Raw genomic sequence first — 18495 nt, forward strand, 5'->3', positions numbered from 1 at the left:
CGTGTGGTTTAGTAGGAGGAACATACTGTCATTAAACCAATAAATGTGTAACTGCAGTGATAGGTGGTTGGACAAAGAGGTATGTAGGACCTTGAGAATGAAAAAACAGTGAACATGTTCTCATTAACTCACGTGGTTCTCCTGAGGAAGGGGCACATAGGCTGAGATCTAAAGGATAAGATGGGTGAACTAGCCAAGGAGTTGGAGACAAGATCCCTAGGCTTAGGGAAGGCACGTTAAAGGAGGTGAGGTGTTCAGGAATGGAAAGGAGGACAGTTTGTCTGGACGGTGGAGAATGTGAAGGAGGCACTGGGAGGAGGATGCTGGGAGTTGTGGAGATGATAATGAAAATTTTGGAATCAAAAGAGAACTTAGTATGGTAGGCAGGTTAAAAATTACAATAACCAATACCTTTTTTGTTTCCTAAGTAATGACCAGTGAGAAACAGAAATGGGAAAGGATGCCACTCATGAGAAACTAATGATATAAAACACCTAAAAATACTGTTTTTGAAATGTCAGCTCCAAGTGGAAAAGATTAAGAAATATTATTTAAAGACAGAAAACTAGATCTGCACAAGTAGAGAGTCATGCCATATGTTCTTGTATGGAAATTATTAGAATCATAATCCTTTTTTTCTGAAATCAATGTATAAATGTAATACAACTCTAGCAGAGTCCCAGAATGGGTTTCTTTGGAAGAGGAAATTTATTTTAAAGTCTACATAAAATGTGAATGTTTAAGAATCATCAAGATATTTTTGAAAAAGAATTTCAGTAAGGGGAAACTTGCTTTACCAAATTCTAAATACAAAATAGTCACTGTAAAGCAACAATGATCTTAATAGCATGATGTACTAACAATGAAAGAAAAAATATCAGTGGACAAAATAGAGTTCAGAATTATATGTGACAACTTGGTGTACTTAAAAAAAAGAAAATATCTTTATTTTTAAGACTTACTTCTCTATCCTGTAGAGACATATGATGTTTTAAGTATGCTTTTTGGAATGTGTTAACACTATATTATTTCCTGTGTACATATCTCTGTAACATATTTCAAACTCATATTCATCATTAATAATATTAACTTAGAAATGTTACCTTGATAGGAAATAGAGTACGTTTTCAAGTATAACTTATGTTTTTATGTCAGTGGTACCATTAATTTTTCAGTAGCTCAAAATGCCATGTGAATGCTAATTTACCAAATCCACCTTTGACTACTGGATCAGACAGAAATATCAGGGAAGGTTTTTTAAAGGTTTAAGAGGTTGACAGATATCCCTGCAGTGACAAATTACAAGCTTCTAAAGAGACAGTATATACAGATTTCGGTCACTGGGACTAAGATTTGTCAAATACTCTTGATGAACCATAAGCTCTGACACAGATAAGTAACTATGTGCTAGAAGTTGCCAAAAATTGAGCCATATAAAAGCAGGATCTCTAAAGTAAGGGAATAATTGAAACAGATCAATTGTTCTCAAGGTTAGAATGATAAATTCACGCACACTATGAATTATATTCTCAGTCTCCAGAAATATTCCTTCAGGTCCTTTAAAAATTTCATCTGCCCATGTTTATTACTGTCTCTATCATTGACCAATTAATTTGGTAATTCCCCAGAGAGCAGAGGGAATGATAATATAAAACTCTGTTGCACTTCTGTGAGTGAAACTTTACGTTTGAAGATTGTAATGGCTGAATTATAACTGTAAAATGTGGGTGCTGCATGACAAGAACAAGGTGGTTCCTCAGAACAAAGAAATTTGAAAGATGAACAAAGCTTAAACCTGGAAGTGGATAAATCATAAGAGTATACATAATTTACTAGGTTTCCTGAATGAATCACAAGGAACACTTTTGTTTGCTAGTAAAGGTTATTTTACTTCAGTGTCTCTCTCTTTTTCATACAGGGAGGATGTGAGGACAGCAAACGTAATTGCTGCAGAAGCAGTGACCTGCCTTGTGATCGACAGAGAGTAAGTACATTCTTTGTTATGCATATTGCACACTCATATCAGTGGCATACATGAGTTCCTGAAATTAGACATCGTTTTATGGAGCTATTAATATTTGTTTCATATATTTTCATTTTAAAATGACTTCTATACTTGACTGTCATTTCCTGTTATTCCTGAAAGTAGCTAAGTCTGCCAGTCTAGCTTTGTGGTCGTCACCAAGGTACTTAAGCACTGTGAGCTTCGCCTCAGCTCATTTATAAACTGGGGATCATGCAACATGGTAGCCGTACTGTGAGGATTAATGGGAACACGCAAGGAAAGCCATGTGTCCAAATGTGTTTTAGTCAGGAGGCACTCAAGCGATGCCTGATATTTGTGTAAATTTTTAGAAGGATAATAACTATGATAATATATTAATCATAATCAAATGTTATATTATTATTATCAGGAAATAGACTATTCCTTGAGCATATTTTAGTTATCTCGTCTTTTTTTTTCCATCCCCAGACTCCTATAAGAGAAGCATTTTAGGAAGACAGTTTTGAAGAAAGCATCTTCTAGCCATAGGCATATATTTAGGACCCTTAAAAGTTTGTTCCACGATACGTAGCCCTGTTCCTTCCCTCCATTCTGGCTTGCTGTTCTCATGACCTGAATGCTTTATTAGTTAAACTGCAGATGTCAGATTGCTGACTCTCCAAGAGCATGGTTAAAATGCAAATGCGCTCTCTGGGAGCACCCACTGTTTTTCCTCATTGCGGTGTGTATTGATAAGTTCTCAGAAAAGCCAAGTGCCGGGCCTAAGGAGAAGTACTGTAAAGCATCCAGTTTAGTGGAGCTGGACTAGTCTGTGAGTATCAGGGTGGAAGGAAACTGAGGGGGCAGATTTGATCAGCTCAGAATGCTGGAGTTGAGGTTGAGCGCGGGAGGTCTGAGTAATGAGAGATCCCACCTGATTCACATATCTCATGTTAGGAAGCCCCTCTGAACTGGATCTCTAGAACCAGAGCAGTGATAGTTGTATCCATAAATATCTCTGAAGTAGACATGCTTAGTTTAGTTCCCAGAAACAACAATTACCCATTCATTCATTCTTTCATTCAGCCAACATTTTACTAAGGATCTATCATACACAAGGCATTGTGAGGGACCATGAGAGGAATCAAAGGAGCAGCACAAATCCTGGTTTGGAGGTTAGCTTCTAATATACACAAATAATCATCATGCAAGGAAGAATACAAAAGAGTCAGTATACATATTTATGGGCGTCTGGAAAAGAGAGTGACTACTTCTGAGGAGAATCAGGGAAGTCTTCATGAAAGAATGGTATCATTAGGTGGATCTGGAAATACGGGCGAGGCGATATAAATAAAGTGCACAGCATAAGCAATGCTCACATGGGGACTATGAGCCATTTAAACTGTCAAGAATGAGGCTGTGTAAAGGTAGTTGGAGGAGATGTTGTGACTAATAAGTTTATAGACATCTTGGGGCTGGTTCATCAAGAACATTGAGTATTGGGATGAGAGTAACTGATATTTTATGCAGCAAAATAATGCCATTCTAACACTATTTGGTAGGCTAACCTGAGAATGCTGCATAAGATAAATAGAGGGAGAGCCTAAGGGTGGAATATTTGGTGAGAAGTCTATCAATCTAAGTGATGATCATAGGTGTTTTGAAGAAGAGGAAAGTAGAGCAATAGAAGTTTAATAACTTGATAAGTCTCATGGTAAATGGTAAATTGCAGATTAACCTAATCACAAAGAATCAAATTGGGTGAGATTTTGTGGGTCATCTAGTCTAGCTCCTTCATTTTAGTTAACTGAGGGCCTGAGAGATGCAGGAGTACCAAGTAGCATCACACACATACTTTTGCCTCATCATAATTTCCTCTTTTCTCAAGCGTAGTCATATATGGAGAGTGCACCGTGGAGAATGCCCGGGCTTTGGCAAATAAAACTCAAAATTTGAATCCTGACTGCACCATTTTATGACAATAGGGGCAAGTTACTTAAACTCTGTCTCAGTTTTCCCATCTGGAAAAAGTAAGATAATATTACCTAAATTATAAAATTGTTTTGAAGATCAATTTAACATACGTAAAGTTCCATAGGCATCACAAGATGGGTAGTAAGCACTCAAAAAATGCTTACTTCCACGTCTTACAAAAGGCATAGACATTTATTGATTTAAAGGTTTTCTCTATAATCAGTGGAAGTGTGTCTTATGGATCTATATAGAGAGGACATCTTGAGTGAGATCTAGCTTAAACATAAATACCGAGAAGACAGCTTGGGTCTAGGACTCAAGAAATGCATTTCTGTACTCTTAGGAGAGAGTGGGGGCTTCCCACCAAGTATTGGATTTACAGCTTAATAAAGAAATCAAACTGTAACTGAAGGATCCTGTCAAAAGCCTGGGGCTGGTACCTAATTTATGGCCAATTAGGGGGGCACCAGGGCTTCATCCCGTGCAAACAGATGGCAGAACTGTCAACAAGAGCAAATTTACAAGTGGGGGGCCAGGTTAAATAAGCACATGACTTATCATTCCGGAGGGAGAGTAAAAGAATTAATTAGTTGTAACTAATCATGCGTGTCAGAAACTGTTTTCCATACTCACAAACTAGAAAATGATAAACAGATACATGCTTTCCTCAAATAGCATTCTCTGAGAATTGGTTTCTTGCAACCTAATCATTATCTTAGTAATGATCTGCAGTGATTCCAAAATTCATGAAAGAATATTTAAAAGGAATATTATTCTAACAAAACAAAATAGACCCAGAGACATGGAAGCATGTGACAGACTGAGGATTCTCAGAGGGAAGAAGGGGAGGGGGATAGAAAAGGTCATCATAAGCAATGCTCACAAGGGATCTAGGAGCTATTCAAACTGAGGCTGTGTAAAGGTAGTTGGAGGACTTATATGCATTTATGCATAACCCGTGGACACACTAGTGGGAAGAAGGCCTGGGGAGAGAACAGGATTGGGGTGGAAGGGGTCAACAGGGAAAGAAAGAGGGACAGCTGTAATACTTTTGACGATAAAGATACATTTAAAAAAGAGGCAACCTCTTGAAATAAAAACATTGTGAAGTGGAAAAACAAGAATATCAGTCTAAAGGAACAATCTATTTCTATTAATACATCTTTTTTAATATATATAAACATCTAGGTGTCTTTAGCACCTCTTGCTTCAGAATCCATGAGAAACAATAAGTATAAGAGTAAGTGGCATTGTTGTATTTCATACTGTTATGGAATATTTACTTCTTCTTTGGCATGGAAAGGTGTTGATTAAGCTAGATGTTCAGTAAAATAAATTATTTTTGACATTGAGATCATTGTTAAAAACAGTAATGTAAGTACTAGTGAATATTAGAAGTTGTATATTTCTCCCTACAAAATTAAGTTCTAAGTTAGACTTGAAGCTCTGTTGCAGACTTACTGTGCAACCTTCAAGATATAGGCACACAGATTATGAGAACTGAAATATTTTTATGCTGGTTGATATGTAGTTGTTTGAACGTCATTCATGTGCTTTCCACCTGCTGCCCTGGTTATCTGATTCCCGCACCTAGGAATACCCAGATCTCCTTGATCCAACCACTAAAAGGTGGCATCTGACAGTTACCAGGACCAGTTTCCATTCTTACTGGCCAGAACCTATGCCCTACTGGCTGTTAATTATTTTGACTATCACCCCAGTAATGTCAATGACATTTTATCACCATTGATTTCAAACTTTTATTTTACCAAATCCATTCTTTACATAAAATTAATTAGAAAGTACACAGAAACTTCTCTGGCTCCATGCGGGTAAGCTCTTTAGCGAGCCCAAGGGTCTTCCTATTCTCCTAACCCTAACCCAACCCCCCACCCCCCACTCCACGTCCTTCCAGGTGGTTCCTAGGAGTTGGTAAGATAATTTACAAACCACATATAGCTTACCCTCTCATTGATGACACATGATGTTTAGTCACACGTTAGAGCCAGTTGTGACACTGCTACCAAGAACTGGCCTAGAGGAAGTGCAGTGTGCTTGGCATAAAAATGATGAGATTAGGAGCGAATGTCAGGTGTCAGATTACAGGACATTGCAAATAGCCAATTCCATTGACTTTTGATAACCTGTTTGCTGCTCTATTTTTTATGGGTCTTGGGACCAGCAATAGACATACGAGTTGCCTTCTAATCATTAGCCTAGTGGCAAAAATCTTGCTACTTTTATTATTTTTAGAATCGTGTTACTTTAAAAAATGTATGGCATGAATATGACTATTACACATGAGGCAACTATAGCTCGAGGAGCTTAAAAATTTGAACCACACTCACATAGGCTTCCCTGATCTATAGAGATACTTCAACTTCTAAAATGGCTACTTGTATTAAAACTGGAATCAAAATGTCAGAAGAGATGGAAACACGGAGAAAATAGTATTTATCCAATTTCTCTCAGTGAGAGTGCCATAGGTGTTTCTGCTAAGAATGTTGATGAAGGGTTGGGTGAGGCTCATCGAGGCACAGGGTCCAGGAAGATAAATGATCACTAACTTCCCCATGAAACATAGTGGATTGTATTTAGTGCAGTTTTCCTTCCCCAGGCGGGTATGCAAATGTGAAGCCATAGCTGCAGGACTTAAACCAGGGGTAAGGGAATGTTTTTTCCTAGAAAGGGTCAGATAGTAAATATTTTATGCTTTGTGGGTGAAATGATCTTTGTTGCACCTCCTCAGCTCTGCTGTTGTAGAGCAAAAGCAACCAAAGACATTCCATAACTAAGTGACATTGGTTGCGTTCATAAAGCTTTGCTGATAGACACTGAGATTTAAATTTCATATTATTTTCATGTGTCAAGAAGTTTTATTCATCTTCTAAGATTTTCTTTTTTCTTTTCACCATTTAAAAATACAACAATCATTCTTAGCTGCTGGTCAGACAATGGGCTGAATCTGGTCTGTGACCCACAGTTTGCTGACCCCTGACTTTTAATAGTGTTAAAGACTGGAGTGTGGCTCCCAGTAGTCCTGTTCAGATCTTCCTTAATGCTGAGCCCAGCCTGTCTTTTAAATGAAGCGAATACATAAAGACACTGCTTGAAGTGCCCTCAGTGTTGGTCCTCCAGGTGCCATCTGTCTACGTGCCTTCCCCTCCCTGACACCCTTTCCCCCAAGTCTCCTGTTTTCTTCACTGTACTCTCTGTAGACACTACACACCCCCGTGCACACACCACGTTTCTTTGTTTTTTGATCCCTGCAGTTAATTTCATTCTTGTATTCTCTAGGACTTTACTCCAGGCTTTGTATTCATTTGGCTAACAGCTAATTAGAGATTAAGATGGTCCTCTGCAGACTTATTTGCATTTTGATGACATACTCCAGACGACTGAAAAATCATGAAAATCCAAAAGAGTTTAGAATTTTCAGGTGCCAAGCAGGGAGAGGAGAAGGATAATTAAGGGGAAAATTTGGATACAGCAGAATCTTTCAGGCACTATTTTAACCCCACCAACCAGGTCAGTCTCATGGGGGCCTATGCACCATCTAGTCACCTGTGTCCTTGTCTTTATATAGCTCGCCATCCTGTGTCCACATGATAGGACTATAGGGACTCCACATGTCACAATACCTGTAGCCACATTGCTTAACTGATAGGGTGATAAACTTAAAATATTTCGCAGCCTCAGCCTTTCCTACAGTCTAAGTGGATTTTATTTTGATTCATTTTCGAGAATGAAATCTGGGGTGATGTGAGGATATTGGATCACAAGAAAGCAAATGTGCCTCATGAAGAATGGTGTCGGCTGCAATCATTTGGGCTTATCTTTTTTATGGAGCTGTTATTGTTTTGTGAGTTTTACAAAAAAAAATATTTATTAAGCAGGAGAGATAAAATCCAGAAGTTTAGAAGAAAGGGAGATGTTTTCTTGGTTCAGTTTAATGATGTGAGTTGAATTGTAGCATGCCCTGAGCAAGCATGATCTATCTACAAAATAAGCACATTTCCACTGGAAAAGGAACATATCCAGAGACAGTATTTGTTGGTTAAAGACATGGAAAGAGGTATGAGGCTTTAAAATGGTAGGCCCTCCTCCTAAAGTCCGTAAAGAAATGATACAAAACATCACTGTTGGGAAAACTCATGGCAAGGGCCCAGTCTCTTGCTTTATCCACCCAACTAGAACTCACTGGTCACTTGCCATATGCCATCCACTCAGACATCTAGTATTTTGGGGGTTTAGAGGCAAATATGTAAATACTATTTTTATCTGTATTGTATATGTAATTCCAAGCTCTAACCTGTTAAGTCACAACCCCATAGAAAGTTTGCACAGTACTCTGGTCACCTATGAACTCTGTTCAAAAGAGTCCCATGTCATTACTATGTTAGTGGACCATTAATCACACTTAGAACATTTTTTTGTTGTTGTTTAAAAAACTTGGTTAAAAAATTTAGATGGTGACAGGATTTGTCAGAAAGTCAAAGCAGCTATTTAAGAACGAGAAATAGGAGGGACTTTACAGACCAGATCTTGACAAACTTTTTCTATAAAAGGTGAGGTAATACATACTATTTTCAGTTTTGTGGCTACTTCTTTGTCATAAAAGCTTAACTTCGCCATTTGGCAAAGGGCAGTAGCTTGTTAAACCCTGTAATAGTTCAGCTTTATTTTACAGGTGAGAAAATTGAGGCCAGGAAGTATCAGGCAAACTAAAATCACAGTTTTTAATGAGTAATCAAGATAGATAATGCATTCACATTATTGTATTCTAATGGATTTTAATATATATATATATATATATGTAATTTATTGATTTCAGAGAGGAAGGGAGAGGGAGAAAGATATAGAAACATCAGTGATGAGAGAGCATCATTGATAGGCTGCCTCTTGCATGCCCTAACGCTGGGGATCCGAACCCACAACCCAGGCATATACCCTGATCAGGAATTGAACTGTGACCTCTGGGTTCATAGGTTGACGCTCAACCACTGAGCCACACTGGCTCAGTGCATTTTTATAACACTTTGAAAAGCTTCCCTTCCAAAGTTTTTTAATCCTCACTTTGAGTATATGTTTATTGATTTTTAGAGGGAGAGGAAGGGAGAAAGAGGAAGTGAGAAACATTGATGTGAGAGAGAAACATTGATTGCTTGCCTCTCAGCATAGAACCTGCAACCTAGGTATGTGCCCTAACTGGGAATCAAACCTGCAACCTTTCAGATATTTAGATGGAGAACTCCATTGGCAGTTAGAAATGAGTTTGTGTTTTCTTTCCCATGACAATTAGACAATGAGTGGAAATTGGTGTTAGAGTTCACAGTTAATGAGTTTTAAAATACTGTAGTTTTTTTTAATTATAATTATTGTTTTGTTTTGTACCAGTGAATAAAGAATTAATTTTTTTCTGTAAATGCTTAAAACAATCTATATTTCTGAAGCTTGCAATTTTTTTCTGTTGGATGTTTTAAAACTGTTCTTTAGAGATTCATAAACATCTTTGAAATTCAGAAGCCAGTTGTATGAATGAGTAAGAAAAGCTGAGAAAACTTTGTTTCCAAATCTGAAAAATCAATCTTAATTTTTTCAATTAAGCGGGTCATATTTGAAATTCTCTTTAAAAGTTTTCTGTATGGTGTTTTTAGCTTTTTTATTTCAGGAGGGATTATAATGCTCCCTGTGTTCTAGAGATAAAGCAAAAAGGGGAATATGCCACAATTAATTTCTTTTTTTTATTGATCAGAGGAAGGGAATGAGAAAAGGGGGCGGGGGATAGAGATTGAGAGACAGATCGATTTCGATGTGAGAGAGAAACATCGATTGGTTGCCTGATGGGATCAAACTGGCAACCTGAACATGTGTCCTGTTTGAGACTGGAACCCACCACCTTTTGGTGTAACACTCGAACCCACTGAGCAACACCAGCCAGGGTGCCATGATTAATTTCTGACAGAAGCTTAACAATCAGTTTAAAAATCAACAGTTTAATCATTAAGTTTGAACTTTGAATTCTGCTTTAGATATTCACATTGCTTTTTCGGTGGAGTTAAGTGGATTTGTTTATTTTGGTAGGTACACTTCCCTGGGGAGACACCTATTACAGGCCCAGCTGGGTCATAAAGATCTGAGACCTTCCTTTTCTTTGCTATATGTCTAGCAGTGAGTGCTCATTTTGTAACTCATAGCATAGATGCATGAACTGGATCAGCATCAGTTACAGGAATAGTGAAATCTGTTCCCAGACTAAGCTTTACTTACAAAGGAGGACCTCTCAGAATTACTAGTTTTGATGAACTCTAATGGTCATATTAGGCCCCACCCTGTGATAGTCATGTAATTGAACTGCTATTAACAGAGACCAGACTAGCAAAGGCAAATAATGATTTGGTAGTTGGTAAGGATGATGGTGTTCTAGAAGCACTATTGATAATAAAGTGTTTTTTTAAAAATATATTTTATTGGTTTTTTTTACAGAGAGGAAGGGAGAGAGATAGAGCGTTAGAAACATCGATGAGAGAGAAATATCAATCAGCTGCCTCCTGCACACCTCCTACGGGGGATGTGCCCACAACCAAAGTACATGCCCTTGACGGGAATCAAACCTGGGACCCTTCAGTCCGCAGGCCAACGCTCTCTCCACTGAGCTAAGCAGGTTAGGGCTGATAATAAAGTTTTCTCTAGACAAAAAACCCACTTGGGCTGAGTGAAAACTTATTTATGTTGCATAATTCACACTGGGTTGATTTGTTTCTCCCTTCTTTGTCTTGTTTTTACATTTTACAAAGTCAGTGTCAAGTATTATAAACATAACTGTTCATTGAGAAAAATTGGAAAGCACAGAAAAATATAGATATAATACAGATATTCATGGTAACTAATGTTTCAGGATGTTTTCTTAAATAGTGAGATCATGCTGTCTAAACTATTTTCCTACTTGTTCACATACACACACAAACACACATACACACTCATCAATAGAAGTAGATAGGTATAGTTAGATATACTGATAGACAAATTTATAATGTCATTTATTGAACACATGTGCCAATAACAAAGCTAATTGATATTGATAGATTGATGATACATACATATATGTATAAATACATATATACATACCTTCTCTCATAGAAAACATGCAAAGAATACTTTTTATCCTCCATTGTTAAGGTAACCTTGGCTCCAGAGAGCCCAAATATCATGTTGCAAAACATATAACCTGAAAGTACAGAAATGAGTTTGAACATAAATCTCTCTATTTTCAAAGTCCATTACATCACATTATCCTATCATGTTGAATTAGTAATTTACCATGTTAACAAAACATTTCACTAGTATAATTTAAGTCTCTTTGTCTCTTTAGTTTCTTAAATATGATTTGACATGGTATTTTTTTTTTTTTAGAAGTATTTTCTTGAGGAGCTACTCAGTAGTGGAATTGCGGATTCTAAGAATATGAGTATTTTTAAGTTATGGTCTAGACCATTGTACAGTTCATTCCCCAGTAGCAATGTGTGAGAACATCTGTTTCACTGCACTCTGACCAGCCTGACTTTTTGATCGAAGGGATCTTAAAAGGCAGGATGGGGCATATCAGCCCAGGGCATGAAATATGTCACCATCCCAGAAGAACTAGATTGACATTTATTCTTCTCTTGTAATTGATTTATCGAGCTTAGTTATTGACAATTAAAACTTGGAGGATTGTTCATTGTTTTGCAATAGCTTCTTTGTCCTGGAGAAGAATAAACACATTTAAAAGGCTTTGGAAAATTGTGAGAGAAGAAAAGCGCTCAAATAACCTTTTTCTGAAATGTCAGAAGTAAATAGTAGAGGCTAACAAGGTACCAGGAAAGAAAGGATAAACAGAGAAAATGGAAATTATCCAAGTGACTAATTAAAATGTGAACCAAAATTATGATGTGAGAAGGCCCCAATTTATAGATGATACAGAATGTCGAGAAGAAGGGATGGGTTTAGAGCAGTAAATATGGGAATTCTGAGCATGCTGGGGTCCGGCCCCAGCTATGCTGGGGTCCGGCCCCAGCAGGTCCAGGGGTCCCCAAAGGTGTGGACGGAGTCGGCGAAGAAGGAATGACACGGAGACAGCGTTCAGTTGATCAGCAGCCTAGCCAGGATCTCCAGCCAGGATCTCCAGCCAAGTTCTGGTCTGGATCTCCAGAGAGGTTCTGCTTAGGATCTCCAGCTAGGTTCTGTGTCCATGTTCTCTTGCTAGGTTCTCCCGGTTCTCCAGCCAGGTTCTGTCCAGGTTCTCCAGCCAGGTTCAGATACCAGGTTCTAGTCAGGTTCTCTTGCCAATTTCTGTAGTCAGGTTCAGTCCAGGATCTTTTGCCATGTTCTCTCGCTAGGTTCTGTCTCTAGGTTCTGAGGCCAGTTTCTGTCCAGGATCTTTTGCCATGTTCTCTCCAGCGAAGTTCTTCTGTCTCTAGAGAACGTTCTGTGTAGGTTCTGTGCCTCCTGGTTCTGTCTTCTTACATCTAGGGGAATCCTGTTTCAGGGATTCCCAAAGGTGTGGACGGAGTCGGCGAAGACTATCCACCCTCTTCCTACGGTGGAGTCCTATCCGTCCCGAGTGTGGGGTGCTTACCTAGGGGTCCCTGTTCGGGCGCCAGATGCCGGGGTCCAACCCCAGCGGGTCCAGGGGTCCCCAAAGGTGTGGACGGAGTCGGCGAAGAAGGAATGACACGGAGACAGTGTTCAGTTGATCAGCAGCCTAGCCAGGATCTCCAGCCAGGATCTCCAGCCAAGTTCTGGTCTGGATCTCCAGAGAGGTTCTGCTCTGGATCTCCAGCGAAGTTCTGGTTAGGATCTCTAGCCAGGTTCTGTATCCATGTTGTCTTGCTAGGTTCTCCAGCCAGGTTCTCCAGGTTCTCCAGCCAGGTTCTGTAGCCAAGTTCCCTCGCTAGGTTCTCCAGCCAGGTTCTGTCCAGGTTCTCCAGCCAGGTTCAGTTACCAGGTTCTAGTCAGGTTCTCTTGCCAATTTCTATAGTCAGGTTCAGTCCAGGATCTTTTGCCATGTTCTCTCGCTAGGTTCTGTCTCTAGGTTCTGAGGCCAGTTTCTGTCCAGGAACTTTTGCCATGTTCTCTCCAGCGAAGTTCTTCTGTCTCTAGAGAACGTTCTGTGTAGGTTCTGTGCCTAGGTTCCGTCTCTCTTGGTTCCGTATTCTAAGTTCTGTCTCTTGCTGTCTTATTACATCTGTATTTATACCAGTTGATTCAATCCTATCAATCTCTATTACAAAGGTTAGGGCGTTTCTTATCTCCATTCCAGGGAGTAAAGATTATGTAGCTTAAGCATGATTGTTTGTAGTTAAAGTGATTAATTACCCGCCTGGTACTTAGTTAAGGAGTTTTATCCCCTCCCTGACTTCAGGGAAAAAAATCCCTACCTGGGGAAACAACCTTTCTCAGAGAGGAGACCTTGGTTAAAACACATAGTGCCAAGAAGGTGAGCAAACATATTAAGAACAGTATGCCATATGTGCCAGGTCCCTTGAAACAGCAAGCATGGACCGGCTCCCGGCATGAGCATCCTGGTATGATGCCTTTATTTTAATACTCTTTCATCTCAGTCCTCACCATAGTCCTGTGGAAAAGAATGACATTTTTGAAAATCCAGAAAAGGGAGGTGAAGATCAAAGAGGCCCAATGACTTTTTCAAAGCCACAAAGCAGGATTAGAATTCCAGGGATGTTTGACTCCAAGACCATGATCTGTCTATTATACCCTCTTTAAGCTGTTTCTTTTTTACCAGCACATTGTTAACTGGCAAGCTAGATTCGGTTGCAGTAATCTTTTCAAAAGAGCAGAGTGCAAGAGATTGAGGGAGAGAGACTAATGCTTCTGAGGTAAGAAACAGTGTCAATAGCTTGAAAAGGCAGTGGAAATAGAAATGAAAAGGAAGAACAGATTCAGGAGAGATTACATAGACTTGGTGAACTTGGGTCAAAGTGAAAGTCATACATAAAACCAAGATATCTAGCCTGCAATGGTGGTTAAACGATAATGCCACTAAGGGAGAAAAGGCACCTAGCAGTAAGTCTTGATGGAAGATGGTTAATGAAGTGAGGCTAAGTTGAGTTTGCGATGCTGGTGAGATGTGCATGTGACACAGCAAAAATGATCACAGTATGGATCTGGGGAGTTCAAGGACAGACATAGATTTGAAAGTCAGATTTCTGGGGGTCCTAACTGAAATCTTTGAAAAACTGCTATTTTCTGGTAGAGCCTAAAGGAAAGTGTAATTAGTGTATGATGTGAAAGTGAGCAAAAACCAGGCTTCCTGGGATCAACCCCAGATCTACCATTTTCTAGCGCTGTGATCGCAGGCGAGTTACATAATCTTTCTAAGCCTTATCTCTTGTTTCTTGTTTTCCAGCAGGAGACATTGACAGTATCTAGAGACTTTTAAAAAAATTGTCCTAACTGAGATTTCTAAAGGCATCTAATGGTTAGAGGAGAGGAATGTTGCTAAATGTTGTAGAACAGGCCCTACAACAAAAACTACCTGATCCCAATGTCAGGAGTGCTGAGTTTGAAACTATACATTGTAAATTTTCTATAAAATAGGGATAATTGTACTTTCCTCAGGGTTTTTGTGAATTTTCAATGAGATAATGCAGGTAGAAAACAAGACTGGCCATCTCATAAGCAATAAATATCTAAGAAAAATAAGTCAATTGAGTTGGCAAAGTATACAATTTGGATAACTGTTTACCTTTGAGGAGTAGCAGAGCAAGAAGTATGTGTGACACGCTGAGGCATAACCTACAGGAGGAGAAGGAGGGGGAGGAGGAGGAGAAAGGAACTAAAACATCAGGGAAAATAATAGAGTAATTCAGTGCAGTGCCCCAAGTTTCTCTTTCCTTGGCTGTAACCAGACAAGATGGTCCTCAGGGCTATGAATCTCTGATAGTTCACTGAGGATGGAACCTAGAAAGAGACAACTGGGATTAACAGCAGACTAGTGATAACTTTGAGTAATAAGCATGAAAGAAAAATGGGAAAGAATGCCAGGTTGCAAATAAGTTAAGAATTAAGTTAAAAATGAGGATAAGAGATAGTAAAAGAGATATTCAAACTGGCTATTTGGTCACAAAGGATAGTTTTGTATTTTAGGTTTGCTGGAACCATCCTGTTTATAGACTGAAAAGAAGTAAACGCCTAAATGGAGGCAGTGAGAAAACATTGTAATTGATGGATCAACAGTCTAGAGCAGCGGTTCTCAACCTGTGGGTCGCGACCCCTTTGGCGGTCAAACGACCCTTTCACAGGGGTCGCCTAAGACCATCCTGCATATCAGATATTTACATTACAATTCATAACAGTAGCAACATTACAGTTATGAAGTAGCAACGAAAATAATTTTATGGTTGGGTCACAACATGAGGAACTGTATTTAAAGGGCCAGAAGGTTGAGAACCACTGGTCTAGAGGAAAGAGAAAAAAGAGTTCATGTCAGGAATGATGAAGAGAGGATTTGCTTTAGCAAGAGTTGGGGTGCATCCTCTAGGAGAGAAATGTAATGATAATGTCACTATACTTTAGGTCCATGGAAAGAAATGGATACCAAGTATTTACTAGTAACTTTTTATGAACTTCTCTAATATTACCAATGAAAATGTTCTTAAATGGCCCAGCTACACAAGATGTATGTTCTAAATTATATCAACGTCTTCATGAAACTTCCTGTCATGAACTGAATTATGTCCTCTAAATCCATATGTGGAATCCCCAAACACCAGTGTGACTGGATTTGGAAATTGGGCCCTTAACAGAAAATATTTGTATAATTTCATAGCACAAACTAAATTTGAGCTGCTTTGGACAGCTAACAGTATAATTTTAAATTTGAAGATGGAATATATATTTATTGGATTTCCGACTCTGTTTTTTCATCTCTTAAAAATGGTTTTTATTTTCTTGTATCTGTAGTTTTTTAATCACAGCTGAATGACATATTTTATCTTGTTCTTTGAAGTCACCACACAGAGTTGTCATCAAATGTCTCAAATTAAATCAGTATTGATATATTCAGGAAAAAAAAAAAAAAGGTAATCAAGGTTAAGTGAAGTTACAGGGGATGAGCCCTAATCCCAAAGGCCTGGTGTCCTCATAATAATAAGAGATACCAGGAGGGTGCACACACAGAGGAAAGGCCATGTGAGGACACAGTGAGAAGCGTGTCTATAAGTGAAGAAGAAAGGCTTCACCAGAAACCAATCTCACTAGCACCTTGATCTTGGATTCTCAGCCATCAGAACTGTGAGAAATGGATTTCTGTTGTTTGAGTCACCCAGTCTGTATGGCAGCCCTAGCAGACTAGTACACTGTTTAATGGGAACTTCTGCAGATATAGTGAATAGAAGAAATAAGACAATCTGTTAAAATGAAAAATATTTCTCTTAAGAATTCCACTGATCATGAACACAGCATGTGAGAGAGAGCATAGTATTTGACACCGAATCCTATTCCCCACGATTAGGCTCCTGCTTTCCATATTGGAAGATAAAAACGATGTCCCGGTGGGGATTATGAATCAGTTAGGTTGCTTCCATTCAAATCCCAGTGGTGGCACTTCCTCGCCATGTGACCTTGGGTAAATTACTTGATTGTCTTATCCCCAGTGGCTTTATCAATAAAACAGGAAGGATTCATGTAAAATAGTTTGTACAATTCCTAACACACACTAGTTATTACTTTCATGTTTTGCTTTACATGTTTGTTATTACTATATTCTCAAGCATTTTGTGACATTAAAAATGTATTTTTCTCTTAGCTTCTAATGATATCTTTATTGTATTTATTTCTCATTCCGGTCATATAATGAGAATCGGAATGAAAACAACAGTGATAGACTGATTTTTGTAAAAGTGTTAGAGATGAATGTTGTCTTTGTTTCAAAGAGTTTCAGGTCATAAATAAGTGTACTAAAAAGATATTTTGAGAGATTTCTTGTGGCATCTTTTTAAAAAATATATATTTTATTGATTTCAGAGAGGAAGAGAGAGATAGAAACATCAATAATGAGAGAGAATCTTTGATTGGCTGCCTCCTGCACATGCCCCCCAGTTGGGTATCCAGCCTGCAACCCAGGCATGTGCCCTTGACCAGAACCAAACCTAGGACCCTTAAGTTTGCAGGCTGATGCTCTATCCACTGAGCAAAACCAGCTAGGGCTCTTGTGGCATCTTTGCATTCTATTTTCAATTTACTTAAAAAAATCAATGACTTACATAGTATTTTATGTTCCATTCCATTTTCTTAGACAAAGTTTTCCTAATAATCAGTTACAAAAAGTAGATTGTTTTAACGGAAATCTTCTATAATTGATACAGCTACATAAACTACACTATATCAGCTCTGGATTTTTATTGTTTTTAGTAAATATGGCCTATTTATTTGCAGACAATTTTGATAAGAATTCTTTCTATTATGTTGATTTATAAACTTGAAAAATATTTAATAGATTAAATATTATCTGTTGCCATAGATCCTGCTTTGAGAATAGAATATCTGGGAAAAATTAAACATTTGTTTGTGTATTCTTATCAAGAAAATGGAAATCAAAATTATCTTAGAATTGAGGATCTATTGCATTATGAGCACAGTTAAATAATTTAGTATTGGAGTTTTTTTTCTTTAAAGAAAGTGGATTATTTTAAAGAAAATAAATATATATATATATGTATATATATACATATATATATGTATATATATATATGTATATATATATATATATATATATATATATATATACACACACATCATTACTGGTTCTTATCCTGTTCTATGTCAAAACAGTGGTATTTGGGCCCAGAGAATTGATGGCAGAAAGAGGAATGTATAATGTCTATTTTGTTAGTATGTATTTGATGTAGTCAAGGCAAAGAAAGTTTCTAACACTTAAAATAATTGGTCAGACATAAGAAATCTGTCTACTGCATGAATTGTCTGATGTAACAACAGTTTGGAGATTTATTTTCCTTAAGGAAAATGAAACATAAATTTGTCATATTAGGGCAATCTATATTTAGAAGCATATTTCACTCTATCCCCTAAAAGGCGAAACTGTCACATGAGATTTGTCTAATTTCTTCTGCTTTTAATTGAAATGAAAGGTATGCTACATTTTCAGATCCTTTCTTTCACTTTAATTGCAATTGGGATTCATGAGTATAAATCCCATTATAGTCTACATTACCCTCATTTCATGTCCTATATGTTGCTAATGATATATTGCTAAGTGTTTCAAATTATTTCACCCATATTTATACCAATGTATGTCTTCATTAGGACCCAAAATTTAAATAAAGAGTTCATTATAACTAACTTTGATCTTAAAAGTTCACCATTTAATATAGGTGGATTCTTAAAGAGGTACATAGGACTTTCAACTCATATATCTTTAATTTTAAGAGTCTTATGCTCTACCGACTGAGCTAGCCGGGCACCTAATCTTTAATTTTAAATACAACTTTGCTTCAGAAGACTTAAGTGTTTGCCTA

At 37.9% G+C, this 18495-nt stretch overlaps 1 protein-coding gene across 3 annotated transcripts in view; it reads left to right on the forward strand.

The window, feature by feature from the left end:
- Positions 1-18495, forward strand: part of PRKG1 (protein kinase cGMP-dependent 1) — a 1061913-nt gene that overhangs the window by 930101 nt on the left and 113317 nt on the right. For all 3 annotated transcript variants that reach the window (XM_036336760.1, XM_036336758.1, XM_036336761.1), the window contains one exon: positions 1919-1984. In XM_036336760.1, coding sequence (XP_036192653.1) covers positions 1919-1984 — 66 coding nt within the window. The remainder of the gene's footprint in view (positions 1-1918; positions 1985-18495) is intronic.

The sequence above is a fragment of the Myotis myotis genome, unplaced genomic scaffold (genome assembly GCF_014108235.1).
Source record: "Myotis myotis isolate mMyoMyo1 unplaced genomic scaffold, mMyoMyo1.p scaffold_m19_p_15, whole genome shotgun sequence".
Taxonomy (NCBI): domain Eukaryota; kingdom Metazoa; phylum Chordata; class Mammalia; order Chiroptera; family Vespertilionidae; genus Myotis; species Myotis myotis.